Source organism: Microcebus murinus, chromosome 18 (assembly GCF_040939455.1).
Source record: "Microcebus murinus isolate Inina chromosome 18, M.murinus_Inina_mat1.0, whole genome shotgun sequence".
Taxonomy (NCBI): domain Eukaryota; kingdom Metazoa; phylum Chordata; class Mammalia; order Primates; family Cheirogaleidae; genus Microcebus; species Microcebus murinus.
In genome coordinates, this window is record NC_134121.1 from 46,864,538 (window position 1) to 46,888,648 (window position 24,111).

At 39.6% G+C, this 24,111-nt stretch overlaps 1 protein-coding gene and 1 pseudogene across 2 annotated transcripts in view; one reads left to right on the forward strand and one right to left on the reverse strand.

The window, feature by feature from the left end:
* The window catches only part of NSF (N-ethylmaleimide sensitive factor, vesicle fusing ATPase), a 145,026-nt gene extending 126,573 nt beyond the window's left edge, over window positions 1-18,453 (reverse strand). The window contains exon 1 of one of the 2 annotated variants that reach the window (XM_012751065.2): window positions 18,338-18,453. In XM_012751065.2, coding sequence (XP_012606519.1) covers window positions 18,338-18,349 — 12 coding nt within the window. In that variant the 5' untranslated portion in view covers window positions 18,350-18,453. The remainder of the gene's footprint in view (window positions 1-18,337) is intronic. The other variant, XM_075994646.1, reaches the window with a different exon arrangement.
* Window positions 13,051-13,661, forward strand: LOC142861961 (suppressor of cytokine signaling 2 pseudogene; annotated as a pseudogene).
* Window positions 18,454-24,111: the final 5,658 nt, after the last annotated feature.

Sequence of the window (24,111 nt, forward strand, 5' to 3'; positions counted from 1 at the left end):
CCATTAATTATTAATATTTGTCTGTTTTCTGTAATAGCACATTGTTTTAATTAATGCATATGGCATGTCTTAATGTCTAGTTTTGTCAGATTCAAGTATCACAACATTCGTATTCTTAATGTCACAGAAGCATCTTAAGGCACACATCACAAATGTGTAAGGAGGCAGAAGGATCCCACTATAGTTTTGATCCCATCCTGCTTCCTCTTGGCTCTCCTGAATCTTGGGCCTCTCTCCTCTGAAAGGCATAGCAGACTTAAAAAGCAAAAATCCTTCTCTTAATTCTACTCTCACTTCAAACTGTCATCCTTTCTCTCCTCTTCACTACTAAACTTCTCATGTCTCCCTTCCTTGTCTCCCATTTTCTCTACTTATGGCAATCTTCAACCATTCTTTGAAATCCTTTCCAGCAATCACTTTACTGAAATTGCTGTCTTCAAAGTCACCAATGTCTAATTGCCAAATTCAGTGGCACCTCCCTTTCCTCAGTATTCATAATTTCATTTGTATCTCTTCTTTCCTCCTCATCTGTTAATACCATCATTACCCTTTAAATCATAAATTCAAAATTTCAGAGTTATTCTTCCCTTTACAAACTATTTCCCCCTACCACCATACACTCATAAACAATCAAGGGCTAAGACCTACTAATTCTACTTCTACACTGTCATTTGCATTTGATTCCTCCCTTCCAGCCTCACAACCATAACCTAGGTCAGCCACATCACCTCTCTCCAAAACACTGCAGGAGCCTAACATGTTTTCCTGGCTCTAATTTTTCTTCTCCTCCCTCAGCCACCAGACATGACCTAAAACCAAAACCGTGATTCCTAAATAATAAAGCCCAAACTCCTTATCAAGATACAGCCACCTATGCAGGACCTATCCTTATTTTTCTACTTCATCTACCTCAATATCCCACTCCAACCCCATGTACTTCGTATTCTAAATTCCAAGCCTCACTCACCCTATTCCTTTTGCCTTAATTCCCTATTCTAAACTCCTATTACCTATGAAAATCTTTCCTACCTTGCAAAGCCAAGTTTATGAAACTCCCTTGTTCCTAGTAAGACTGTATATCTCCCTTGTTTGTGCTTCTTCAAGAGTCTTATTACTACTTATTACAGGCTGCCTCGCCACTAGACTTAATTGAATAGCATGAATTTCCCACAGGATTCTATGTTCTGACTCTCCTGTGCCTTCCAGTAGAAATGCAATACATGTTAGTTGGATTTTTATTAGCATTTTTTGAAATATATTTCATAACACAAATTCATCATTTTAAAGAGTACACTTTGGTGGTTTTTAGTATATTCACTATGTTGTACAATCATCAGTACCATCTAATTCCAGAACAGTTCCATCACCCCCAAAAGAAACCCTGTACCTTCTACCAGTTAGTCTCAATTCTCCCCTCCCTTCATTCCCTGGTAACTACTAATCTACTTCTGTCTCTATGAATTTGCCTATTCTGGACATTTCATATAAACTGAATCATAAAATGTCATTTTTGTGACTGGCTTTTCATTTAGCATTTTTCAAGGTTCATCTGTACTGTAGCATATAATAGTACTTCATTCCTTTTTATAGCTGGATAACATTCCATTGTTATGATTATATCACATTTTGTTTATCACTTCATCAGCTGATAGATATTTGGGTTGTTTCCACTTTTAAGCTATTATGAACAATGCTGCTATGAACATCCATGTACAAGTTCATGTATGAACATATGCTTTCAATTCTTTTGGGTACATACCTAGATGTAGAATTGCTAGGTCATTCTATGTTTATTAGCTTTTTGAAGAACAGCCAAAATGTCTTCCACAATAGCTATACTGTTCTACATTCTAACCAGCAATAAATGAGGGCTCCAATTTGTCTACTTCCTTACCAAAATGTATTGTCTTTTTTTTTAAGTATGGCCATCCTAGTGGGTGTGAAGTGGTATCTCTTGTTACGGTTTTGATTTGTAGTTCCCTAATGACTATGATGTTGAGCATCTTTGCATATGCTTAGAGGTCATTTGTACATCTTCTTTGGAGAAATGTCTATTCAAATACTTTGCCCATTTTTAAACTGGTTTGTCTTATTATTGTTGTTAGGTTATAAGAGTTCTTTATATATTCTGGATACTAGAATATACACTAGTGTGTATATATTATATGAATAATATATAATATGTATACTTATCAGATATATGGTTTGCAAATATTTTCTCTCCTTCTGTGGGTTGTCTTCACTTGACTTGTGCTTTATGTCGTATCTAAAACAATCACCAGCTAATCCAAGGTCATGCAGATTTTCACCTATGTTTCCTTCTAAGAATTTAATAGATTTAGGTATTTGATCCATTCTGAGTTAATTTTTGTATGTGGTATGAGGTAGGGGTCCAAATTCATTCTTTTTATGTAGATATCCAGTTGACCCAGCATCATTTGTTGAGAATATTCTTTCCCCATTGAATGGTCTTGGCATCCTGGCCAAAAATCAATTGATCACAAATATATGGATTGATTTCTGGACTCTCAATTTGATTCCATTGGTTTATATGACTATCCTAATGCCAGTGCCACTCCATCCTGCTGACCATAGCTTTGCAGTAAGTTTTGAAATCAGGAAGTGTGAGTCCTCCAATTTTGTTCTTCTTTCCCCAAGATTGTTGTGGCTAAAATGGCTGTGCAATTCCATACAAATTATAAGATCAGCTTGTCTATTTCTAAGGAAAAACGCAGTTGAATTTTGATAGGGATTGCATTGAATTTGTAGATCAATTTGGGGAGTATTGCTATCTTAATGTCTTCAAATCCATAAACACAGGATATCTTTCCATTTATTTAGATCTTTAATTTCTTCAACATATTAAGTAAAATAAACTTGTATTAAGTGTACAAGTTTTACCCTTCTTTGGCTAACTTTATTCATAAGTAATTTATTCTTTCTGATGGTATTGTAAATAGAATTTTCTTAATTTCATTTTCAGATTGTTCATTGTTAGTGTATAGAAATGCAACTGATTTTTAGATATAATCTTATATCCTGCAACTTTACTGAACTTGTTTATTAGCACCAATAGTTTAGGTTGTTGTTTTTTTCGGTAAATTCTTTAGGATTTTTCTATATAAAAGATCATGTCATCTGCAAATAGAGTGTTTTACTTCTTTCTGATAGAGATGCCTTTTCTTTTTCTTGTTTAACTGCCCTATCTGACAGAAGTGGTGAGAGCAGGTATCTTTCTTTTTCCTAATCTTAAAGGGGGAAGCTTTCATTCTTCACCATTAAGCAAGAAGTTAGCTGTGAGTTTTTCTGTTAGTTGAATTTTGTTTGTTGAACTGAATTTTAAGAGTGCCAACTCATAAGGTTGCTCTGAGAATCTAACAAAAGATCTGTGAAGGTGTTTTCAAAACTGTAAAATACCATTTAAGATCTTCTTATTCAGTGACATAGTACTCTTACTCTGAAAAGTTTTCTACAAATGTTAAAGAACTCAAAATGCTAGTAAAGCTTTTTTTTTTTAAGTTTTCAACATCCTGATGAAACCTTTGCACATGTTGTTTTGAAGGGAAAAGAGAAAGGGGAAAAATCCATAGAGAAGGAATCAGAATGAAGATCCAAGGCCTACAGCCTCTCCCCAGTCCCAGTGAGAAACTGCAAACCTAATAAGAACAAGAATCAGGACATTCAGGTAAAATGCAGAAAGTAGAAATACAAGACAGGAAAGAGGCAAGAGGCAGCAGAGGAAAGAATATTTGATTTTATGGAAAAAGTCAGCTGTAATTCCAGTTGCTCAAAAACAAATGAAAAAGCAGTGAGACAACTGAGAATATTAGAAGGCCTAATAAACTTCACATCTGCGAAGCTGCATAATCTATTGACTTAACATTGGTAAGTCCATATTATATTTATCTAAATTGCTAGTGTTAATTTGAGTCACTATAAATAAACATAACATGCTAATAATTCATGATGTGTGTTTGTAATATTGAGGTTTCTCATTTAATTTAATAAATTCAGCTTACTAAAATATAAGCACAATATAATGGCACTATTTACAACATATTATATTATTTAGAAATGAGTAGAAATAATTATTTATAAATAAATGGGTCAAAAATCAGCTGTTGTAAGGCAAAAGGAAATGACCAGCCTACTTCTGTTCCATGGAACAAATAGTTAATAAATACCTATAATGACCCAGGCACTGTGCTAGGTGCAGGAGATGCTCAGATTAGCAATGAAGCACTGACTACTTTTTATATTTTTTAAAATATTGAACAGGAATAAAATATTTATAAAATATAGGCAACATATAAAACACCATAAAACAAATACTGTGTACACACCACTCAGTTTAAGAAAAAGAGTATTACCATTTCTTTAAATCAAGTTTTTATTGAAGAAAAACATATGCACAGGAAAGTACATACATCGAATGTGTTTGATTCAATGAATGTCTACAAAGTGAACTCACTTAAGGTAACCAACACCCAGGTTAAGAGAAAGGACATTACCAATATCCCATACTGTCCCTCCCCTAGTTACCATCCCTTTACCTCAAATCACAGATAACTACTATCTTGATTTATATCATCAGAGATAGAAATCATAAACTAGTTTTGCCTGTTTTTGAAAAATTCATAAAAATGGAATCATACCTATATTCTTCTGTGTCTCACTTCTACCCTTCATTTATGATTAGATTTATCCATGTTGCATATAGCTATAGTTCATTGTTATTGCTTTTTATGGTATATAAGTATATGAATATACCATTACTTATCCATCTGAGTTGTTTCTAATTTTTAGTTATTATGAATACTGTTGCTATAAATGTTCATACATATATTTTAAATAACATATGTATGCATTTCTATTGAATATATTCCTTCTGCCCAACCCCAGGAGCAGAATTGCTGGGCAGAGGCATACATGCATATGCTCAGTTTTAGGGAATTCTGACAAAGAGTTTTCCAAAGAGGTTATACTCATTTATTTTCATCCCTACCAACAGTGTATGAGAGTTCCAGCTGTTTCACATTCTCACTAACACTTAGAATTGTCAGTATTCTTATTTTAATTTTGTGGTGAATATGTAGTGATATCTCCCTGACATTTTAATTTGCATTCTCTGACAATTAATGAGGTTGAACACCTAACATATGTTAAGACAAGTTATTCGTGACATGTCTGTTTGAATCTTTTTCCTTTTTTTTTTTTCTTTTAAAGCAGGAACCTCACTCTGTTGCCCAGGCCAGAGTGGAGTGGTGTCATCATAGCTCAACACAGCCTCAAACTCCTGGGATCAAGTGATTCTCCTGCCCCAGCCTCCTGAGTAGCTAGGACTACAGATGCGCATCATCATGTTTGCCTAATTTTTCCTATAATTTTTAGAGATGGGGCCTCATTATGTTGCCTAAGCTGGTCTCAAACTGCTGGCCTCAAGTGGCCCTCCTGCTTCAGCCTCCCAAATCCTGGGATTACAGGTGTGAGCCAACACATCCAGCCCTTTGCCCATTTTTCTGTTGGCTTTCTGTCCTTTCTTTTTATTATTGATTTGTTCTTATTTATATAATCTAAGCACAAGTCCTTGTCAAATATATGTATGTCACATATCTTCTCCCACTCTCTTCTTTTTCTCTCAGTGGTGTCTACTATGGACTGAATTGTGTCCGTAGCGCCACAATCCTCAAATTCATATATTGAAGCCCTACCCCAATTCTGACTATTATGGAAAGAGGGACTTTAGGAAATAAGGCTAAATGAGGTCATAAGGGTAGGGCCCTAATCCAACAGAACTGTGGTCTTACAAGACAAGGAAGAGAGAGAGAGATCTGTCTCTCTGCCCTGTGAGCCACAAGAAAGCTGTGTGCAAGCCAAGAGCCCTCACCAGAACTCAACTTTGCTAGCACCGTAATCTCGGACTTCCAGCCTCCAGAACTGTGAGAAAATAGATTTCTGTTGTTTAAGCTACCCAGTTTACAGTATTTTGTTATGGCAGCCTGAGCAGACTAAAAGAGAGTCTTTTGATGAACAGTCTTCAATTTTAATGAAGTCCAATTAAACATTTTTTCTTTTAATGCTGTTTATATTGTTTAAGAAGTCTTTGCCTCACCCAATTTTTCAGCTATTTTGCTGTCAATTATTTCTAATTTACCTACATTATGGTCAGAGATTACACTGAGATCTGCCCCTTGGATGTGGTGTTCAATATTTATCAGTTATAAATACTGTTAATTGTATCAAGTCTTCTAGATCAATGCAATGCAGAAGTGCTTTCTGTGCCATCCAATATAGCAGCCATTAGCCAAATGTAGCTAATAAGCACTTGACATGTGGCTAGTGCAACTGATAAACTGAATTTTTAATTTAATTTATACCCATAAATATTTTGTCTTTTTGATTTATCAATTACTGAGAAAGGTCTAAAACTCCCCATTATGGTAGATTTGTCAATTTCATCTTATAGTTTCATCATTTTATCCTTTGTATGTTAAGGCAACTATAATATTAGGCTTATACAAGTTTGGAATTCTTTTTACCTTTATAAATAACTAAATCTTTTATCATTATTGAGGGACCTATCTTTAATTATCTCTTGTTTTAAAGTTCATATTGTCTGATGTTAATACAGTTACACTACTTCTTTTATGGTTAGAATTTGCCTGATAAATTTTTTCCATCCTTTTGCTTTCTACCTTTCTATATCCATATGTTTCAACTGTCTCTTGAAAATTACAGCTGGATTTTGGGTTGTTTCAATAAGTTTGTTTGCTTGCATTTAAAAACTCCAATATAACATTATTTCTCAGAATGAAGCATTGAGTTTTGATTTACATTTACATTTATTTTGATTTATTTCTACATTTTATTTTTGCTCCTCTTTATCCCACCCTTCCATTTATTTTTCACTTCTTCCTTGCCTTTTTAAACTTCCATTTTCCCCTATAAGTTGTTTATATTTCTATTCTTTTAGTAGTTACTCTCAAAATACACATACATAGCAAAGTCTAAAGATAACTGAATAGTATTACCTTTCTCTTGAACAGTATAAAAGCTATAAAATACTTCAATCACTCCCTGTCCTGAGTTAGATGCTATTGTCATGTATTTACTTCTTTTTAAATCTCAATAATACATCATTGTTTTATAAAGCTAACATTTATTTCAGTATATCCATAGATTTACCACTATCTTTGCTCTTCAAACCTTCTTCAATCTCAGATCTTACATCACTGATCACTATTTTTTTATCTTAAGAAAATTGATCGGAATTTCCATTAGTAAGGAAGGTTTGCTGGTTACAAAGTTTCACTGCTTCTTTGCTTTTTTTTTTTTTTTTGAAACAGAGTCTCACTCTGTCACCCCTGCTAGAGTGCTGTGGTGTCAGCCTATATCACAGCAACCTCAAACTCCTGAGCTCAAGCGATCCTCCTGCCTCAGCCTCCGGAGTAGCTTGGACTGCAGGCATGTGCCGCCATGCCCAGCTAATTTTTTCCATATAGTTCTGGTAGGCCAATCAATTTGTTTCTATTTCTAGTAGAGATAGGGTCTCGCTCTTGCTCAGGCTGGTTTCGAACTCCTGATCTCGAGTGATCCTCCCCCCTCGGCCTTCCAGAGTGCTAGGATTACAGGCATGAGCCTGTTTCTTTGCTTTAAAATGTCTGATTTTGGCCCCATTCTTTACCAGGCATACAATCTTGGTTGACAATTTCTCTAAGCATTTGGAAAATATTATTCCCTGTCTTCTGGCTGTCACTGTTACACTCAGGAAATTAGCTAACAGCCTAATTATCTATGAAAGATGGCATCTTTTATTTTTTCTCTGATAGCCTTTAAGACCCCTCTCTCCTTTGCTATTATGTAGTTTCTTTAAAAGATGCCTAGGGCCAGGTGCGGTGGCTCACACCAGTAATCCTAGCACTCTGGGAGGCCAATGCAGGCGGATAGCTCGAGATCAGGAGTTCAAGACCAGCCCCAGTCTCTACTAAAAATAGAAATAAATTAATTGGCCAACAAAAATGTATATGAAAAAATTAGCTGGGCATGGTGGCACCTGCCTGTAGTCCCAGCTACTCAGCAAAGCTGAGGCAGAGGAATCCCTTAAGACCAGGAGTTTGAGGTTGCTGTGAGCTAGGCTGACGCCATGGCACTCTAGCCAGGGCAACAGACTGAGACTCAAAAAAAAAAAAAAGATGCCTAGGTGTGAATTTCTTATTTTCTTTTTACTCTATTTGGGATTCTTTAGCTTTCTGAATTTGTAGATTGGTATTTTTCATCAGTTCTTTGTCATTATCTCTTCAAATATTGCCTTTGCCACATTCTTTTCCATGCTTTTCTCCTCCAGAATTCTGAGTAGACTTGACATTCTTACTCTATCCTCCATGTCTCTTAATTTTTATTACTTTCCATTTCCTTGTCTCTATATTGCAGTTTGAATATTTTAGAAATTAGAGCATAAAGCTTTAAAATGTATTAATTTAAAAAATAATAATAATTGGGCCGGGTGTGGTTGTTCACGCCTATAATCCTAGCACTCTGGGAGGCCAAGGCGGGAGGATCACTTGAGCTAAGGAGTTCGAGACTAGCCTGAGCAAGAGTGAGACTCACCTTTACTAAAAATAGAAAAATTAGTCGTGTGCTGTGGTTCACACCTGTAGTCCTAGCTACTTGGGAGGCTGAGGCAAGAGGACTGCTTGAGCCCAGGAGTCTGAGGTTGCATTGAGCTTTGATGACGCCACTGCATCCTATACAGGGTAACAAAGTGAGACTATCTCCCCCCCAAAAAAAAAAAAAAAAAATCACTTACTGAATAATATCTCCAGGCCAGGATCTATTCTAAACAACGGGAACTAAGTCTGCTACCATCTCCCAAAATTTTGTCAATATTTTTCTCCAGGAGAAAGTAACTGGAATAACTAATTTTTTTTTTAAATTCCCAAACACAGAGGTTCTTTAAAAAAGCCAGCATTAGTGATAATTGCTATTTTCATTGCTTAGCAAAAAAAATCCACCAGTGAAGCCCTAAAAGTCTTTATTATCGACTGATTTTAAAAATAAATAAATGTTGGTTTGTAAAAATAACTTTAACTTATTTCCTACCTGAAATTAATAATTTTCCCACTTCCTCCTCTACGGAAGATCTATATGGCTAGTGCAAATCCACCAGCACTTTAAGCACCTCATTCTGAATTTAGCAAAGGACCAAAATACCCTGCATTACTCATAAACATCTGATGCTAATTCACTGGGTTTCAAATCTATAGAGCACAAGTTGTGATAAACCATTAGCACTTTTTGACTTAAAGTCAAAAAAAGGAAAAGAAAATCAGTTTCTTGGAGTCATTCAGCTGAATTTTATTAAAGTGCTCTTTGTGTCTGCCCTTGTAAAATAGAAGGAAAAAATGTAGGTCAAAATCAATAGCAATAGGTAAAAAGTATACATATTTTTTAAAAGGAGACGGGATTAAGTTGCTCCTAAAATTCATATGCAAAAATGCTAAGAAATGCAAAATGAAGAAAAATAAGGAAGAAGCTCACTCTATGAAATGGCAAAAATACAGTAATTTTAAAGCTATGGTAATTAAAACAGTGGTATTGATACACATATACACAAACAGAATTATGAAACAGAATAGAGCCCATGCTCAGACCCCTACATATAAGGGAACTAGATATAATACAGAGATAGCATTACAAATCAGTGCGGGAAAAGGATGAACTCAATAAATGATAGTCGGACAACTGGTTGTACATATGGAAAAGATAAAATTAACTTCATAATTCACAACAAACACAAAAATAAATTTCAGATGAATTAATCACCAAACTGTGCAAAGCAAAATTTTAAACCTTTTAGAAGAAAATCTTTATGACTTCAGGGTAGGTAAAGATTTCTTGAAAAACACATAAAAGCACAAATCATAAAGGTAAAAAATGGGGAATTATAACTATAATAAAATTTAAATCTAAAACTCTATAAATAACATGAAAAGATCATCACCATCTTGGAAAAGCTATCTGCAACTAACAAAAGATTAGAATCCATGGCATACCCTATCACCTCAAAAACAAAAAACAAACAAACTCTACATGGCCGGGGCAGTGGCTCATGCCATAGGGAAAGCCGAGGCAGGCAACTGAGCTCAGTAGTTCAAGACCAGCCTGAACAAAGTGAGACCCCGTTTCTACCAAAAAAATAGACAGAAATTAGCTGGACAACTAAAAATATATATAGAAAAAATCAGCCGGACATGGTGGCACATGTCTGTAGTCCCAGCTACTCAGGAGACTGAGGCAGTAGGATTGCTTAAGCCCAGGAGTTTGAGGTTGCTGTGAGCTAGGCTGATGCCACAGCACTCTAGTCTGGGCAACAGAGTGAAACTCTGTTTCTATAAATCAATAAGAAAAATACAAACAGCCCCACAGAAAAAAATGGATAAAGGATATACAGAGGTAATTCACAGAAGAGGAAATTCCAATGACCAATACGAAAAATGCTCAATCTCACTAGTAATCAGGATAAATCCAAAATTAAACTATGAGACAATTTTACACCTATTATATTGTAAAGGTTAAATATGTTGCAGACGATGAGTAATGGGCACTAAGATACTGCTAGTGAGACTAAACTGGCATAGTTTGGTATAAATAGGCAAAGACCACTATAACGTCACCCAGCAATTCTATCTATAAATATATATCCTAAAGAAACTCTTGCATATGTATGCAAGGAGACACATAAGGTTGGGCATGTGTCACTAGACAACTTTGTTATTGCACAAACATCACAGACTGTATTAGGTCATTAAATATGAAATGTCCAATTTTGAACCAAAAGTTTAGTTTATTATATGTCAAACAAGAAGCAGTACAATTAATTAAAGTATGTGTCTAAACTATCGACACACTTGTCATCTTAATGGTAGCTTGTTTATGACAGCAGCAAAGAAGCCTGGAGAACTTGGCGATGAAATCACAAAAGGTATTTTTCACAGCTTGTTGAGAATTTAATATTTTTTCTTGTAAGAAGTAGTCCAAAGTCTGGCAGAAGTGGTAGTCAGTTGGTGTAAGGTCTGGTGAATATGGTAGGTGACAGAGAGTTTCTAAGGCTAGCCTCTGTAGTTTGAGCAGCGTTGTTTGTGCAACATGTGGTTGAGTGTTGTCTTGTAAGAGGATTGGCCTGTCCAATCTTGGCTGCTTAATCACAAACATCCTCAACATTTTGTCCAACTGGTTGTACAAGACATCCACTGTAATTGATAGACTAGGTTTTATGAAGCTGTAGTGGATAATACCAGTGGTGGACCACCAAACAGACACCATTAGCTTTTTTTGATAAATATTTTGTTTTGGACTGTGTTTCAGCACTTTATCCAGTCATTGTGCTGAACACTTGTGATTATCAAAAACATCTACTTTTTATTACATGTAACAATACTGGTGTAGAAATGGTTTGCCTTCATGTCATGACAGCAAAGAAAAGCAAGCTTCAAGATGATTTTTCTTTTGACATTTGTTTAATTTATGTAGTACCCATCTATCCAGCGTCTTTACCTTGTCTATATGTTTTAAAGGGTCTAATATTGTTAGAATAGTAACATCAAACCTTGTTAATTTATGAATAGGTTTGAGATGAATTCACTTCCACTACAATTTTTAGTCTATCATTATCCACCTTGGTCTCAAGTCATCCATGTGGCTCATTTGTAACATTAAAATTACCAGAATGGAACTTCTTAAAGTACTGTGTGTTCATTAGCCACATCCTTTCCAACATTGTGTTAATATTTTGAGCTGTCTGTGTTGTACTGGTTTTACGACAGAACTCATATTTGAAAATAATACAAATATTTATCTTTGGTTGTGTAAAAATTGTTTTTAAAAACTTTGAAAGATAACCACAAGTCAAAATATGCGTTTGAGAGAATGTGGATGTACCTTCATATTAAAAATAAAACAAATGTCAAAGTGAAATGGAACAGATATTAGCTGTCAAACTTAGTACTTAAGGAAATCAGACATTTCATACTTAATAACCTAATACACAAATCTACATATTACAGCCTACTACACACTTGGGTGTAGCCTATTGTTCCTAGGCTATAAATCTATACAGCATATTAGTATACTGAATACTATCGGTGATGGCAACACAATGGTATCTGCGTATCTAAACATACCTAAACACAAAAAAGGTACGGTAAAAAATATGACATTATACTCTTAATGGGACCATCATCATATTTGTAGTCCGTTGTTAACCAAAATGTCATTATGCAGTCCATGACTGTACAAGAATGTGCATTCCAGAAAAAAATAAAATGGAAAGCTGCCTAGGCCAGGCACAGTAGCTCACACCTGTAATCCTAGCACTTTGGGAGGCTGAGGCGGGAGGATCAATAGAGGTCAGGAGTTCAAGACCAGCCTGAGCAAGGGCAAGACCTCATCTTTACCAAAAATAGAAAAAATTAGCAGATGTCATGACATGTGCCTATAGTCCCAGCTACTTGGGAGGCTGAGGCAGGAAGATTGCTTGAGCCCAGGAGTTTGAGGTTGCTGTGAACTAGGCTGACGCCATGGCACTCTGGCACTGATGATAGAGCGAGACTCTGTCTTAAAAAAAAAAAAAAAAGAATCAAGAAGACCTTCAACAAATAGTGGGCATGCCTGCTCTGACCTCAAAAAATGAATTGTAGGCGGCTCGCGGGCCTTGGGCTTCCCCGGAAGCATGAGCCCTCTCGCCCGCAGCCGCCGGCGCTGCGTGGGCCGCGGACGGTGTGAGCCGGGGCCCCGGGCGCGCAGCCTCAGGATCCCCAGCGCCCGCAGCTCGGGCGCCCGCGGCAGGCGATCTCTGGGTGACCACGTCTGCGAGGGACTTTGCTATCCGTCTGCCAGGACCTGGGGAGAAAGAACCGGCAGCTCCCTATCCCTTCCCCCTCTGCCAGCATTTCGGGCACCCTGCAGGGACTCATTTTGGGGTTCCCACTGACTTCCAGGAAGGACGGGAGTCCTTCTGTGACCCGAGCTCGGGCCACCACCTGTCTTTGCCGCAGTGACCCTTCTCCCATGACCCTGCGGTGCCTTGAGTCCTCCGGGAATGGCGCGGAAGGCACGCGGAGCCAGTGGGGGACCGCGGGGTCAGCAGAGGAGCCCTCCCTGGAGGCGCGCGTCTGGCGAAGGCCCTGCGGGAGCTCGGGCAAACAGGATGGTACTGGGGAAGTATGACTGTTAATGAAGCCAAAGAGAAATTAAAAGAGGCACCAGAAGGAACTTTCTTGATTAGAGATAGCTCGCACTCAGACTACCTACTAACAATATCTGTTAAAACATCAGCCGGACCAACTAATCTGCGGATTGAATATCAAGATGGGAAATTCAGATTGGACTCTATCATATGTGTCAAGTCCAAGCTTAAACAATTTGACAGTGTGGTTCATCTGATCGACTACTATGTTCAGATGTGCAAGGATAAGCGGACGGGCCCAGAAGCCCCCCGGAATGGCACTGTTCACCTTTACCTGACCAAACCGCTCTACACGTCAGCGCCACCTCTGCAGCATCTCTGTAGACTCACCATTAACAAATGCACCGGCACCATCTGGGGATTGCCTTTACCAACAGGACTAAAAGATTACTTGGAAGAATATAAATTCCAGGTATAAGCGTTTCTCTTTTTCTAAATATGCCTCACGTAGAGTATCTCCGAATGCAGCTATATGTAAAAGAGAACCAAAACTTGAGTGGACTGCTCTGGATGACTACACGGAATCCTTTCTAAGAACAGCTGAAGTCAATCTAATTTAAATGTGTCCGAGGTAGCTAGGTATTTAAAGCCCCCCCTTCCCCTCCCCAGATATTTTCACCAGAGGGATGTTTCCCTTCCTAAGGCGGACTGAGACCAGTTGTTGTTTTAAATGAAAAATAAAATGTCCCAAGTCAAGGCTGAAGGAGCATTTATCAGAATGCCTTGCCTTCCTGAGGCTCCTTTCCATTAGGTCAAAGGTCCAAGCTCTAGTAGTAAAGAGCTGCACCTAGCAGTACTGAAGAAGTGGAAGGAACTAAGCTGACACAGGCGTAACTTCAATTTTATGTGCTTGGTGATCAGAATCTACTTTAGGACATTTTATATTTTGCATTCTGATGTACCTAGGAGTTTTGTTAAACAGATCATGTGTGTGAGTATTTATCCTTTATTTTATGCAATTAACCAAATCAACCAAAAAAGTGACCACGAAATCCTGTATTTGTCTTTTTACTACATGTATGAACTCTCTCATGTGAATGAGTACTGTAGTAATCCATTTTAAGGGAGCCTTACTTCAGAAATATTTCAAACTGGTGCAAATAGAAAAGACTTTTTTCTTTTCCTTTAAGGCTAAAGACAAGAATGTCATGCTATACAGGTGCAACTCAATCTTTGTTAATAAAAACCAGTGTAGATATAGACATTTTACCATTTAAAGTAGCTGTGTCCCAACCTGTAGCCATTCGTTTTTTGGAAATGGCTTTAGAAATTTCCAGGTTGCCCTTGAATTGTCTAACCACAGACATTAGCAGATGTCTCCCTTCTACCATGTAGAATACTTTGACTTAATTTTCTTCCAGATATAGGGGGATACCTGCCTGTTTTTCCAAGTGTTTATTTACTGCTGTTATTATTTGATTAGAATGTATTAAATAAAAAAACTTGACTTTAAAAAAAAATGAATTGTAAAAGGGTAAGGTTCAACTGACAACTGAACTTAGGTTCAGTAAAACAACTGAATACCTCGAAAAGGGCCACCTGAAATCAGCAGCTGATTTTAAAAAAGCATGAGAGTTAACTAACTACAAGCTTGGTATGAGCCAAGAGTGTGATGTACTACACAAAAAAAGCTAATAGAATTTTAGCCTTATTAATAATGGTAGTATCCAGCCCAAGAGAACAGTAGTTCAAGTAAATTTTTCTCCGATTACCATGTTCTATTCTGAGCACATTTTAGAAAAAAAGTTGATGAAACAGAGCATTTCCAGAGGAAGGTAACCTAAATGCTTATCGGTTTGGAAAATGGAATATATCAGGAATCGGGGATGTTTAACTTGCAAAATAGAAAAATCTGAGGAGATATGTAAACTGTCTTCACATATCTGAGAAGCTACCAGTGGGGAAAAATGTGTTCAGATCTATATAGCTTTAACCAGAAGAAATAATATCTACGTTTAAACGTTACACGGAATTCCATATAAAAAAGATCTAACAGTTGAATAATGTTAAAATGGGCTAGCTTAGGGTAATGTACCCTCTATCACCAAAGTATTCAAACAGAGATTATATTCATTTTCAACAAAATATACTGATCATCTAGGTCCTGGGAAGTATGCAAAACACAGATGATACGTAAATAACTAACACGGAAGGTAAAGTCTAGTGGTAGAAGCAAGTAACACCATCAATACATTTAAAATGACAAAACGATAAACCTGTAAGGAAAGGAATACAGTTCTTTAAAAGTATATAACAAAGGATCCTAACTTACAGTGTGGATTCAGAACAGCTTCCCTTGAGTAGCTGAGTGATATCTGAGTAGGAGGTAAATGGTTGGAGGCAGAACATTACAAAGGAAACAGTACTTATAAAGACTTTATGATAAGAGAAACTACCGTAGGTTCAAGGAATTGAAAGGCTTATATATTACATAATCTGAGCACAAAGTAAGAGAGTGAGTGGAGAGAAGTAGGGACAGAACCACAGAGAGCCTTGAAGGCCTTGCTAAGTATTTGGCCTTCTTCCAAAAGTAATAGGATGCTGCTGAGAAGGGGTTTAAACAGTAATGGGCATGCAAAGCAACAATCAATGTGGAGAATAGATTGGAGGTGGGCAAGAATGCTATAAGGAGACCACTTGGGAGTTTCCTGCAGTAGTCCAGACCAGAAATGATAGTAGCTTGTGAAAAGGAGATAAAAATGATTGGAGAGATTTTTAGGTTAAAATGACAGAACCCATGTCACTAGTACAGTGGGTGACTTGCGTATATACAGTTTAAAGCAACAATGTCTCCAAGCCAGATTATTTGGCCCTAATTAGACCTTTTTTTGGGGGGGTGTGGGGTGGGGGGACAGAACTCCGTGACAAATTTTGCTGGGGGGCAGAGGATGAGATGAAAAAGAGGTATAAAGGGTAACCCACTCTCCCCCCCACCCTAGGTTTCCAGTCTATACAACTGAATGGATGGTGGTGCCATTCAGTAAGAAAGGAAACAGGGAAAGTAAATATGGTCCCTGATTTACAATGGTTTCGGCTTACCATTTTTCAACTTTGTGATGGTGCAAAAGTGATAGGCACTCGGTAGAAATTGTACTTTGAGTACCCATATGACCAATCTGTTTTTTACTTTTAGTACAGTATTCAATAAATTACATGACATTCAACATTTTATTATAAGCCTTGTTTGAGATGATTTTGCCCAACTGTAGACTAATATTAATATAAGTGTTCTGAACATGTTTAAGGTAAGCTAGATTAAGCTATGATGTTCAGTAGGTTTGCTATATTAAACGCATTTTCAGCTTATCATATTTTCAACTTACAATGGGTTTACTGGGAAGTAGCCATATTGTAAGTCAAGGAACATCTGTACTAGTTAGGTGGGCTAAAATCCTGGGTTCAGATTTGAACAAGCTGAATTTGAAGAGCCTTGATTTTAAACAGGCAGCTTGACATATTAATCTGGAATTTAAAGGACATGTCTGAACCGGGGGGTAAAATATTAAGAATCACTGGCATATAGACAGTTGTAGTTACAGGCTTAGAAGAGATTGCCTGAGCAGAAAATAGAGAGTGAGAAGAGGGCCTTTGAAGAATACCAGCATTAAATAACAGGGCAATGGAGGGTGAGTCTGCAAAAGAGAGGAATGAGTCAAAACAGGAGCATCACAGAAGCCATGGGAAGAGTGTTTTCCATTAAGGAGGCAGTGGTCAACAACATCAAATGCTTCTGAAACACCAAATAAGGCAAGGACTGAAAAATATCAATTAAGTTTAGGGGCATGGTTCAGCAGGATAATAGGGCCAGAAATCAGACTGCAATGGATAGAGGGGTGAGTAGGTGGTAAGCAAATGACAATAAATATAGACAACTCTATCAAAATCTCTTGCTGTAAGGTGGAAAGCGAGGTGGCAGCTGTGGAGGTGGAGGGAGGGTTTGCTTTAACATAGGAGAAGCTTGAGCATGTTAAGAAGGAACATGTAAGTATGTTATTCAGGAGAGGGGTTCCTGATAAGGGAAAAGATAGAATCTAAAGTATAGGTATAGGAATTAGCCTAAAATAAAAGGAGAGACTATGGGGAAAAGGAAGAGAAAGAGGCTGAACTAAATGACCTTTAAGGTCTCTTCTGACTCTACTATCTCATGACCTACAATTCCTTTTGGATAGGGTATTTACATGTATGCATATTTCAGTGCAAACTTATTCAAATATTCTGGTCTAAATGGATCAGTCAAGCATATCCTTAGCCCCTAATGACGCAGTTAATGTCCCCAGGTTTATGACCAGTATAATCACTGGGCAGGATCCATTGCTCAAAGAGCTTTTAGCTCAAGGCACACTGCAATACAGCACTGAACCAGCCCTATCTCTCCTCGACAAACCCGTCCCACCCCGCGATCCTCAAGGCTAAAGGAGGAAGTAAAATTTAAAGCCCTGAAACTACAACATATTTTGCCGCATTCGACTGTCATTCATAAAAACAAAACGCAATTCCCCAAATCCATCCCCACTCCAGGCGAAAGCCATTCCTGCCTGACCCGACAGGTGACAGGTCCCCCAGATGGCGGGGGTTTAACAGTAAAAGTCGTTAGCACCCCCTCCTCTTTCACAAGACCTTTTATTCGTGAGGAACCAGACTTGGGTTCCTGCGGATCCTTCCCACACCCCTCGCCCAAATGCAGCAGACAGACTGCCGGCAGTTATTCCGGCGGCGGCACCTAATGAGCGCCCTCGGGGGGCTGCGGAGAAACCCCCAGAGCCCGTGAGGAGGGGGTCCACCGGCCACGACCCTGCGGCTGCCTGGAGGACGAGGGAGACAAGGCCCAGGGGGTGGGAAGGGAGGATGAAGGGAGGCGCAGCAGACGCGGGTAACCCGGGGGTCATCTCCCCTCGAGCGGGACGGAGTTTCTGAGGAGGGCTAATCCTTGCCACAGCACCCCTGTCCTCTCAAGATCCGCTCTGGCCCCCCGCCCTTCCAGCGCCCCACTCACTGCCCAGACTCACTCCCTCTCCCCTGGGGCCGCCGGAGCCTCGCAGCGCCCGCGAGCCCCGCGCCCCCGTCTCGAGCCTCGGCTCTCGAGCCCGCACTCACCCGGCCCGCCATCTTCGTGGACACGTCCGGCTCCCCGGCTGCAGCTCAGCGCTCAGCAAAGCCCGCCCCCGCCGCGCGCGTCCCCGCCGCCCGTCCTCGCGCAGGCGCGCAGCCGCTGTGAGGCCGCGCGCGTCCTTGGCGTCCCGCCCCGTAGGACGCGCGCGGGCCCGGCGGCCGCCGGGGACGCGCGAGACGGGCGGTGCGGCGGCGCCATTTTGGACACGAGCTCTAAGAGTACGCGTCCGCGTTCCGCTCGCGCAGGGCTCCTTCGGCGGGTCTCACCACAGCCGGCCATTTGCGCCGGAACTTGTAGCAAGGCCTTTGACGCTGTTTAGCCACTTATCTCTTTGCTAGCTGCTGTTCGCCCTTTAATGGCAATTTGCTCTGCGCTTCCATACTCACTTAAATGAGGTAGCGCGTGACTGGCCTTCCCCTAAGGAAGGTCAGTACCAAGTTTTGTTCTGAATTCAAGTTCTGCTTGGATTTAAGCTTTTACGTGTAGACATGCTTGTTTTCCTAGTTCCTGGAAATTGTCAACATATCATTTTAATTCAGTTTATGTGTTCCCAGGAAAAATTAATGTTTGCTTCAAATTTGAAAGTGAATTGTGATTATTTTTATATGTTTTATTTTACTATTAAGTCTTTATAAAGACATTATCTTTAGCGATCTTTTTCATTTCCCAGTGTTGTTCCATTTTATACAATATATGTGGTGGAACTTGAATAAAATATGCCCCCAATTTGGCCTTTTTAACCTCGATGTCTCCACAATATCATTTCTTCACTGGAATCTCAGAATAGCTAAATTCAAGCACCCTGCAAGAAGAAAGTGACTGCCCTGTGGATTCTCTGATGCTTTTATTGAGCCCTGCTATCTTGCATTTTTCTTCATATTTGCACAAGACAATAAGGAATGATAGGATTTGTTATCTTTCATTTCTAACAGTTAAGTGGGAAAAATAGCTTTTTTCAAACATGAGGAAAGGAAAGAAAGAATTAGAAGAGATGGGCATGCTTAGCAATTTAAAATTGAGTTCAGAGAAAACCAAAGAGTAACCGAGGATGGGCCAAGGCAGAAGAAAAAAATTCATGCCAGTTTCATAAACTCTCCCACTGAACCTGAGAACCAGGTGCTTTGTTGGCCAAATCAGATGTTAACTAAATCATGGTTGGATCAGAGAGATAGATGGGAAACTGGTTGTATTCTGATATATTAATTTGCAGAAGCTGTAGCAAATCTTAAAATTGATTGACAAGTCAGGAAGCTTAGGTTCTTGTCCTCATCCTTGTCTGCCACTCACCTGCTGTGTCCCTTCACCTCTCTGAGCCCCTCCCCTTCCCTTATTGTAAAGTGAGAGATAAAACTAGATAAGCTTAACAGTTGTATTTTACATTTTTTATACTTTGAATTTGGACCTATAAATCAAAGATATTTTGTCCAAATTAATTACCAGATGCAAAAGATGACACTGGTTCTCAGTCCAATGATTTGATATTGTTTTCAAGTTGAAGAATAATGCAAATGTGTCCATATCACTGATTGATTGGTCTTATTTTACTAGTTAAAGAGGTTGCAAGTAGAAATGTCTTCAATGTCTCCAACAAGAAGGAATGTTATCATCTTGGAAGGATATGCCTGCTGGAAAGTTTCCAGTGTCATCATATGTGAATATCCACCCATGGTAAGAAGCCCTTTGTATCCTCTTAAAAGTGGTAAAAATTAAATAAAGTCATGTGCACAGCCCTACAGGGTCTACCAAAGAAATTGCAGGCAGATGTAGCTCTTGTCCTTAAGGTACTTAGCATCCAGCAGGAGGGGAAGGATTCTAAGACATTGTTCCAGATATTCCATATGTCTCTGCATGCCATTTGTGCCTTGTTCTGACATTCAAGGTCATCTTAGAAACAGTGGAGCTGATTCTGCATCATTTTCTGAGCAATCCTTGCAATGATAGTTGATAGGCAACAAATATTCTTGCTGCCCCAGATCCACTCCCCGCTTTTCTGGTAACACTCCCCCAGTTCATGCAACCTTGGAAGGATTCTCAGGCAAAGTACCATGCGTGCCCTTTTCTGGCTCAGGAGTGAGCACAGAACTCAGGTTCAATCAATCAGAGGCTCGCTCTCTCTTTCCCCCAAGCAACTGCAATCTTGACTGTCCTGAGGAAGAAAGACAGAAATATCTAGAGCTCATTTACTGCAATGATGACACCCTGAAGTTTTCTTGATCGTTAGTTTTCCTGATCCCTGGAGTTTACATGATTTCTGTCTTCTGCTAAATCTTATTGTCCCCCTTTGTCTTGATTTCTGTCAGTCACTTCTTTCTCTTCCTAAAAAAATACCTCCCTCAGCTCTTCATTGATCCCTGAAATCCTTTTAATATGCTTTTCTTTTACAGTGAGAAAATAAGTAAGACATCTAACACAATGATTTAAATTTATCCTAAAGTATAAATGAGGCTGGGTGCAGTGGCCCACCCCTGTAATCCTAGCACTCTGGGAGGCCAAGGCAGAAGGATTGCTTGAGGCCAGGAGTTCAAGACCAGCCTGAGCAAGAGCAAGACCCCATCTCTACCAAAAATAGGAAAAACATTAGCCTGGTGTGGTGGCACGCACCTGTAGTCCAAGCTACTCAGGAGGCTGAGGCAGGAGGATCGCTTAAGCCCAGGATCCTGAGGTTGCAGTAAACTATGATGGCACCACTGCACTTTACCTGGGGCAACAGTGAGACTCCTGTCTCGAAAGAAGTGTAAAAGACTAATATCATTTTCTAAAGACTGGAGGGCTTTGGGGGCGGGGGCAGGAGGTGGCACTAGGGATATCGTCAGTGAGGAAAGGTACCTCAAAAGGTGGGGAGAGATGAAGACATGATGAAATGGAGATGGCAGGACCCAGGATGATGAACAATGAGGTGTGGGATTAAGGAGCAGGTTTGACCAAGGTCATCTCTTGCTGAACATAACCCTTTGTGATCCAGTGTGATGGTTAATTTTGTGTCACCATGGCTGGACATGTTGTCCAGATGTTTGATCAAATATTATTCTGGATGTTTCTGCAAGGGTGTTTTTGGATGAGATTTACATTTAAATCTATAGACTAGGCCGGATGTGGTGGCTCATGCCTGTAATCCTAGCACTCTGGGAGGCCGAGGCGGGCGGATCGCTTGAGGACGGGAGTTCAAAACCAGCCTGAGTGAGACCCCGTCTCTACTAAAAATAGAAAGAAATTAATTGACCAACTAAAAATATATATAGAAAAAATTAGCCGGGCATAGTGGCGCATGCCTGTAGTCCCAGCTACTCGGGAGGCTGAGGCAGGAGGATTGCTTGAGCCCAGGAGATTGAGGTTGCTGTGAGCTAGGCTGACGCCACGGCACTCACTCTAGCCTGGGCAACAGAGTGAGACTCTGTCTCAAAAAAAAAAAAAAAAATCTATAGACTTTGAGTACGGATTGCCTTCCATAACATCTGTGGGCCTCATCCAATCTGCTGAAAGCGTGATAAAATAAAAGGCCAAACTCATCCAGAGCAAGAGAGAATTCTCTAGCAAATTGCCTTTGGACTAGAACTGCAACTCTATCATGGGTCTCTAGCATGCCAGCCTCCCTCATCAGATTTTAGACTCCCCAAGTCTCCACCATCACATGAGCCAATTCCTTAACTAAATATTTTCATATATATACACACACACACACACACATATTCTATTCTGTTTCTCTAGAGAACCCTGATGAATGAATATACTCAGTTTTCTGTCAGTGACAATGATGTGGTTCCAGCTATTACAAAGTAAAACTTGGTATCGCCTGTTGCTCCTTGGTAGGTAACCAACATCTACAGGTGAAGGTCTGATTCAAAGACTTGAAGACAGTGCACAGAGATAATTTTATGTTCAAATTATGTACCATTAAATATTACTTAATGAGTGCTCCATTGGAATGGAACTGAGTAACATTTTGGTTATATAGACATTTTGGTTGTAAAGATTATAGTAGCAGAATTTAGATAGGGAAAAATAAATTTCTTCTACATTTTGAGGAGTGAGGGCAATATTATTAATAAACAACATAGAAGCGAACTCATTTACTGTAATCCACTTTATTTAACAAAGCAGTGTGGCTTTTTGGTGCTTTTCATATTAACCAAAGGAAAACTATCTTTAGTCTGTGGAAACTGTAGGGTTAAACAAATGGTGGTGGGGACAGAGATAGGAATTTCTAGTCACTGCAGGGCTGATTCAAAGGTCTTCCATCAGGATTGTATGCAGGTGTTTCAGGGAACAGTCCTATTCGGTGAATTCACCCTGCACTGTAATTGTCAAAAGGCATCTTGCAGACTGAGTGAGTGTGACAAGGACCTGCACTGCCCCTCTTATAGAACATGTCATTGTGAAGCAAAGTTGGTCTTTAGAGCTCCTTTTACATCCTTCCCTCTGCATCTCCTCCTCTCTTCCCCAAGTTCTTTCATCATTAGTAACTTAATATATTACTCCTCCCAGGAGTATTTGTAATTCAAGAGAATATTGCTGGGAGAGCAATGCCTAACCTAAGGAAACAAACCTCTAACAGCAACATTTCAGTGCCTGTGACACTCTGTGGGGAGCCATCTGGGGGTAGAGAGCCTTATTCTTGCCCCTCTAATCATAACCCACAGGTCAGCCACCCGTGCTGTGCAAGCCCAGGCCTTCTGGGAACCTGTGAACACTGAAATTTACAGCCCCATCACAGCCACTTTTAGGATGACGGAGTTGCCATCTGTTTGTTTTCTGTCAGAGAAACCTAATTCCCAAAATGATGGATGAAGCTAGAGAATGGAGCAAAATGGAAAAAGGATAAGGGATTTTACAAAGAAAAGGCCAGCTGACGCAATGCAGTATTCTAGTTGCAGCCAGTGGGGGGGGGGGGAGGTGTTTATTTTAAATGAATATATCTTTTGTCTTTGCAGGATCAAGGACAAACACCTAGAGTCACAAAAATTAATTCATTCTGGAAACTGTGAGTGGGCAGGAGAGATGATAGAATCCTCCATGGAAAGGAAGGGCTGTTGCTATGGAAACCAAATGATCCTTTAGTGGGAGCCCCAGTGCACTTGCCAGGCTGCCTAACCCTGCATATTAACACTGTAGGGCCAGAAGGCTGCCTGCACCTCTTTGAAAAGGGATTTTTCAAATATTGTTTTGATGAGCTTTTGTGTGTCTTGGGAAAAGGAAGTCAGAATCTCCTGCGAAGGGGTGAGTTGCCTAGAACCTTGAAACACTAGGGGCCCACACACCACAGTGGATTGGGATAACTGTACTGGCTACCTGTGATGTTTCTCAGGAAGGCTCCTGAGAGAAAGTGAAGATGTGTCTTAAGGATTCTCCTAAGGGTGAGTTCACTGGAGGGCTGTTCTAGGGCAAAGAACATGTATAGCCGGGCTTTCCAGAAGAGGAAGAAGATATCCTGTGAGCAGAAGTTTTATCAGAATGGAGCAGTATGTCCAGTACCACTTGGGGGAAGGTGTTCTGGGCATTCTGTGTGACATTTAAACCCTCAAACTTCAGTATTTTTATGTGAGGATTAGATAATTATCTTAGAATACCTAATACATTCAGCAACAGACCCAGCATATACACAGTATATACTATCATGCCAATACTACTATTATTAAAACTAATCCTGGCCGGGCGTGGTGGCTCACACCTGTGATCCTAGCACTCTGGGAGGCCGAGGTGGGCGGATTGCTCGAGGTCAGGAGTTTGAAACCAGCCTGAGCAAGAGCGAGACCCCATCTCT